This window comes from Triticum dicoccoides, chromosome 3B (genome assembly GCF_002162155.2).
Source record: "Triticum dicoccoides isolate Atlit2015 ecotype Zavitan chromosome 3B, WEW_v2.0, whole genome shotgun sequence".
Lineage (NCBI taxonomy): Eukaryota > Viridiplantae > Streptophyta > Magnoliopsida > Poales > Poaceae > Triticum > Triticum dicoccoides.
In genome coordinates this window covers 709,704,027-709,710,708 of record NC_041385.1, presented here as the reverse complement: position 1 = coordinate 709,710,708, position 6,682 = coordinate 709,704,027, and the positions used below count along the sequence as shown (strand labels likewise).

General features: G+C 38.5%; 1 protein-coding gene across 1 annotated transcript in view; it reads left to right on the top strand.

The window, feature by feature from the left end:
* Window positions 1-6: 6 nt before the first annotated feature.
* LOC119278020 overlaps window positions 7-6,682 on the top strand; it is a 9,830-nt gene continuing 3,154 nt past the window's right edge. The window contains exons 1-6 of the mRNA XM_037559368.1: window positions 7-432; window positions 1,328-1,576; window positions 2,055-2,183; window positions 2,537-2,691; window positions 2,848-2,989; window positions 3,493-3,666. Of these exons, the coding sequence (XP_037415265.1) occupies window positions 61-432; window positions 1,328-1,576; window positions 2,055-2,183; window positions 2,537-2,691; window positions 2,848-2,989; window positions 3,493-3,666 (1,221 nt within the window). The 5' untranslated portion in view covers window positions 7-60. The remainder of the gene's footprint in view (window positions 433-1,327; window positions 1,577-2,054; window positions 2,184-2,536; window positions 2,692-2,847; window positions 2,990-3,492; window positions 3,667-6,682) is intronic.

Here is a 6,682-nt window from a genome sequence, read left to right as displayed (position 1 = left end):
GCCTCCAGCTCCAGCTCCAGCCGACGATCGCAGCCGAAACCCTAGCTCCGGGAACAGAGGATGAGACCCACGGCGACGGGACCGGGCGGCGGCGTGGTGAGGCGGAAGGCGGGGGCCGCCGCCGCGGCGGCGGCGGCGAGCCGGGAGTGGCTGGTGGTGCCGGCGTCGGGGCGGGCGCGGGTCGAGGAGGCCGGGAAGCACGCGGTGATGGCGCGGACGGGGCTGCCGGCGCGCGACCTGAGGGTGCTCGACCCGCTGCTGTCCTACCCGTCCACGATCCTGGGCCGCGAGCGCGCCATCGTCGTCAACCTGGAGCGCGTCAAGGCCGTCATCACCGCCGCCGAGGTGCTGCTCCCTAACTCCAAGGACCCCGACTTCGCGCGCTTCGTCCGCGACCTCCAGGCCCGCGTGCTCGCTTACTCCGCGGACCAGGTCTTGCTTGAACCACTACCTTTCTGTCCGATTCATCATTTGCTTGCTTCTAGGCTTGTGATTTAGGCTAGTAAAGTAACCATTCCACGATATCTGAACTGTAGGTGGATATTACAGTTAAGCGGAAACAATTTTATAAGATTTCAAGTCATATGTAATGCCAATCCTTATATTGTGCTTAATAAGACATTATAAAGTTAAAACATGAGATTATGTATTAGGACCTGAATGTTGCCTGTGGTACTAACTATTGGCAGTATATCTTTGGTATGTCATGTGGGATCAAATGTTTTTTCATGGTTTCTCAAAACTGTAATTGGTCAGGTTCTGCTGGTGCTGCCACTGTTGTTGAGTAGATTTTGTAAATCACCCCAGACCCCACGCATGTCTTCAGATTTGTCTAAACACCCAATGGTGCCAAGAATACAAGTTAATTTGTTTGTTTTCATGTTTTGAGAAATTGCCGGTGAACTGAACTGGACATCTGCCAAAAACAGCATCAGAACTTCATACAATCGGTACAATATATGTTCTGCTGACGTGCGGGATTTTGCACTTTAGTGATTGGATGCATGTAAGAGGACATGGGTGATCAAATAGTGTTTTTCTGAAAAGTACTCCCTCCGTAAAGAAATATAAGAGCGGCTGTTCAGAAACAGTTTCAAGTGAAAACCTTGAATACCAGCAGCAAGCTGTGTAGTCCACATTCCTTCATTCTTTCCAGAGGGAGCTGCTGAGCTAGTTAAAATAGGAACTATGGTTTACACAGTTTGATCTCAAACCGTTCTTGAATTCTGACTCTGTAGGCTATTCCACTTGAGTCTGCTGCTATGTAGCTATAGCGATACTGTGATAAGGGACTTTGAGGGATATGTGACATTTCTTATTTCAACAGGCTGCAGAGTTTACTGATATGGATGGTGAATCATCTGCAATTGCTTCACCATTTCCTGCTCCTAGTTCATCTAAAGGACATGAACTGGAGATGGCTAAGAGGACTCCTAATGCGGTGGGTGAAATGACTCATAGCAGCAGTGTGCCCACATTGACTGCTATGAAAGATGGAAGCACCAAGGTTTTACCCTTTGAATTCCGTGCGCTTGAAGTGTGTCTCGAGTCAGCTTGTAGATCTCTGGAAGAGGAGGTATGTGTTTCATCTTATTTCTGAAAATTATTCAAGATATTTTAATACAAATGGATTAATCTATTTGCCATCTTAGGATAGTTGTTTCAACAAGCTATGGTTCATATAACATTATGACTTGTTTGATATTGAGCCTTTGTTATTACATATGATGTTGGGCGATTTCTTCACCTCTGCTTATTGGATAAACTTGAGGCCTGGTTGGAGCAATTTATAGAAGTTTGATAATCTCGTCTTTCCCAGAAAACCTGGGACAGTCCTGTTTTTATTTAATTTATAGATAGCTGGAATCATGCTTAGTGTAGAAGCTGTTCTTAAGCTGGTCTGTCTGGAGTAGTCTTTTAACCGTTCTCTGTTTTATTTTAATATGTATAAGTTTACAAACTACTTTTGTGATAGCAGTACATCTCAGTTCTCACAAGTAGGCAGAACATGGTGTACTTATAGTTGTAGATAGTAACTGAACTTTTTTTCCCAGACTGTGACTCTGGAGAAAGAGGCATATCCAGCATTGGATGAGCTAACTTCAAAGATCAGTACCCTGAATCTTGAGCGAGTTAGGCAAATTAAGAGCCGGCTGGTGGCAATCTCTGGACGCGTGCAGAAGGTAGGCAATTTAACTTGTTTGAGGATTCAATATAATATCAATGTCCATCTTCTCTTCAATTATTACTGCTGCTATATCTTAGGTAGGTGTTGTCAAACATAATTTGTTGTTTCATTCTGCTGGCTACTTTTGAATGATCAGTGCTTGTGCGACCTCTATAACTATGTGAAAGAACTTTGCCAAACCTTTCACTATACAAGTATACAACACATCCGGCCACCACCTACCTCTATATCTATTATCCCCGCTATAATTTCCTCGCAAAAGTCTATTCGCTTAAATCTTCTACACTCGTTTCCCTTCTAGACTCTGCAGAATAATTCCACCTTGATAAAAAAAATACATTCTGATAGGTGAGGGATGAGCTTGAGCATCTATTGGACGATGAAATGGATATGGCTGAAATGTACTTGACAGAAAAACTTGCTCGAGAAGATATCAGTGAGACATCATCTAGAGTTGAGGTTGATGATCATGATCATGACCCGTCTCAGTTGGAGGAGGATATGTAAGTCATCAAAGCGAGACATCTCTACTTTCTTCTTATAGATGGATTCCTATCTGCTATTTCCATAGACCATAAAATAGTCCTTACTAGTCATATGCATCTATATGCATGCATGAATATATGTTAAATGCGTGGAATCATTTAATTTGTGTGTAGGGATGAGGATTATAGAAGCGAGCCAGCTGGAACTGCAAGCAATGGTAGCTTTATTGGTTATAAGCCCAACATTGAAGAACTGGAGATGCTTTTAGAGGCCTATTTTGTGCAAATTGATGGTACACTAAATAAGCTTTCACATGTAAGCGTTCTTCTCTCTCTGTTTTTCTCCTCATGTTACCTGCACCATTCCAAATATTACTGAGATCCTGCCCACTTGTTATTGTTAACAGGAAGTATTTTCCTAGCAGATAAAAGAACTTTAGATCAGGATTGTAAATTTTATAATGCTATACGTGGTATGTTAAGAACATAAAATGCTGTTACTGTTAGTTAGTATAAGAAAACAAAGTTATGGCAAAAGTTATAAAATGCTATGCTTCACTCTCAATAAAAGAAGAAATCATCTTGCCCAGTTTACTGAAATGACCCCTTTGAACAAGCTAATATCAGAATACAGTGTTTTGCTTTTCAGTTGAGTCCATTTTACCCTTGATTGATCTTACTGTGGGTTCTCTAGAATGATTTATCTTATGTGCCATTTTCTGTCAGCAATATTCTTTCTAACCTTGAGACATTAGCGTAGGGAGTTTTGTATAGTAGAATTGTAAATTAAGCTTATATTTGTTGTATCCTTGCTTGAAGCTGAGGGAGTATGTCGATGACACCGAGGATTACATCAACATAATGTTGGACGACAAGCAAAATCAGCTTCTACAGATGGGGGTCATGCTCTCGACCGCGACGGTTGTCATTACTGCCGGAGTGGCTGTCGTTGGTCTTTTCGGGATGAACATTGGTATATCACTTTACACCCCCGTAGGTGAGGAGCAGACGCGAGCAGCGCATGTGAAGTTTTGGGAAACCACTTTCGGCACCATTGCTGGGTGCACGATCCTGTACGTAATAGCCATGGGTTGGGGGAAGAGAAGTGGGCTATTGCAATGAGGGTGCACCCAATCCTGTCAACAACTGCTCCCGCAGAAGCCTTCGCTGGACAACCCCTAAAAGAGGGCGGCACGCGCCTGGATTGTATTTGTACCTGAAAATGCATACCTTTAACCTATCCCTTGAAAGCATTAGAAGGGAGGGAAGAAAGTTTTCTTGATGCAAGACTCGAAGAGAAGACGATCGTTGCATAAAGTGTTGGCACAATGCTGTCATACCAACTCAGAGTTTGCTATTGCACCTGGGGGTTGAGCAGTTGCTTAAACCCTCTTGGTGCAATTTGCTCTTGTAAAAGTTTGTCTTGCCATTGTATATGTATAAAACCTGCTGCTACAAGTGAATTAAATCACTGTAGAAATGCTGGTACTGGCCTTTCTTGGCCAGGGGAGAGTTATTACATGTGTTATATTGCTGACAGTGTGAGTGCATTTTGTTGGTTTGTACTCTGATCGTATAAACGACTGTTATTTCTTTTGAATCGAGAGAGATTTGCATCACTACCAATAATAACCTGAAGAAAATTTCAGGAAAATTTCTCGAGCCACCATAGGGAAAGCAAGGGAAATAGTACCAAAATTTTGTCAAAGCCAAAATAGGGAAAACAAAAAAACTACCAAAATTAAATTTATGAAGGCAAATTCTAGCAGGACGACTTTTTCGATTTAGCTATATGTCATTCAGCTGATTTTTTGATTTTGGGTCAGTCGAATTTCTGGCTGTTGGATTTGTGCTTTGAGATGTGTGCTTTAGTTTTTTCCTGTTCTGTATTTTGTGTTGTGTTGGGCCTAGTTGAAATCGACTGACCGCTGTTTCTAGTCAGTCGATTGTGTATATGGGCTCGCTGAGCCTGGTGGGTGCCTGTTTTGTCCGCCCGTTAACATGCCTCTCGCCTAGCGCAGCGCCCACCTGCCCCGCATGGAACCGCTAGCAGGCATTTCCAAGTTTGGGTGCCTGTTTTGCTCGCTTGTTTTGTTCAGCAATGAAATCTGTTTTGCTCCTATTTGTTTTATTATTTTCAGTCCCATTCTTCTTAACGGGAAACCAATGACACTAATTCATCGTTTCTTAGAGAACTTAACTATTTTAATTTTGTTTAAGTTTTTATTTCATTTTTTATTCTTTAAGGGTAATACCAATACCTCCGATTCATTCCTACTTAGATTCTTTTTTGTGGAATTTGACTATTTGTGCTTATTCTTGCAAATTATAAAAAAAAGCGCAATTTCTATTCAAATTGCTTGCAAATTTTGTCATTATTGTTTTTTATCTTTCTTTCTTCTTAAACGGTAATACCCATACCACTAATTCATTATTTTGGTCTAGAGAAGTAGAGACACCGTTGATCAAATAACAATGCCACTAATTGATTATTTCTTTAGAAATTTTTTCTTTTTGCAAAACATTGACTCTTATGTGTTTATTCTTGCTTATTATAACAAAGCACAATTTATGTGCAGATTGTGTGCAAATTTTGTGATAATTTATTTTTAGCTTTTTATACCATTTTCTTTCCTATTTTAGGGTATTTTTGCTTCATTTTCAATTTCTGTTTTCTGTTTTTATGGGTTTTTTTTCCTTTTTCTTTCCTTTATTGGTTATTTTTGCTTTTTATAGGTTTTTGACTTAGTGTAATTATATACAAACAAATACTATATAATATGTGCCAAAATTTCATGATTATATGTACACTAAAAATGCGCAACTTCTGTGCAAATTGTTTGCCAATATTTCATTATTTGTTTTATTATTTTCAGTTCCTTTCTTCTTAACGCGAATGCCACTAATTCATTGTTTCTTAGAAAACTTCACTATTCTAATTTTGTTTCAGTTTTTATTTTATTCTCTTTATTCTTTAAGGGTAATACCAATACCTCAAATTCATTCCTACTTAGGAATTTTTTAGTGAAATTTCACTATTTCTGCTTATTCTTACGTATTATAAAAAAAGCGCAATTTATATTCAAACAGTGTGCAAATTTTGTCATTATTGTTGTTTTACTTTTATTTCTTCTTAAATGGTAATACAGATACCATTAATTCATTGTTCCTTAGAAACTTCACTATTCTAATTTTGTTTAAGTTTTTATTTTATTCTCTTTATTCTTTAAGGGTAATACCAATACCTCTAATTCATTCTACTTAGGAATTTTTTTAGTGAAATTTCACTATTTGTGCTTATTCTTGCGTATTATAAAAAAAGTGCAATTTATATTCAAACCATGTGCAATTTTTTGTCATTATTGTTATTTTACTTTTATTTCTTCTTAAATGGTAATACAGATACCACTAATTTATTATTTTGATCCCGAGAAGTAGCGACACCATGGATCAAATACCAATGCCACTAATTTATTATTTTTTATTTTGTTATAGTTTTCATTTTCTTTTATTTCGTAAAGGTAATACCGATGTCACTAATCCGTTACTTTTTAGAAAGCACTATTTGTCGCGGAAATCTCACTAGTGTATGCTTATTTTGTATCGTAATAATACATTTCTGATATAAACATACGCATATATGTATTGAATGCATCTATAAAAATAAATATACATGTGCGAGATTGCAAATATAAAAATAAATAATTCATTCCTTCTTACACAATTTCTTTTTTGGATAAATTCCACTCCTATATGCTTATTTTTGCATGTCGTACAAATGTGCAATTTTTGTGTAAGTTGTCTGCATATTTGTTTGTTTTCTCTATTTTTGCTTTTGCTTATCAACGGGCCATTGTCTTGCATTGGGCACATGAAGTCTTGTGAGCTGCTATTGGTTTTGTATGCAAAAAGACTTAAGGTGTGCTATAACACTGAAATTGGCTGACCACAATTTTTGTTCAGTCGATTGGTTAGGAATCTTTTTTTTTTTTTTTTTACCCATTTCATA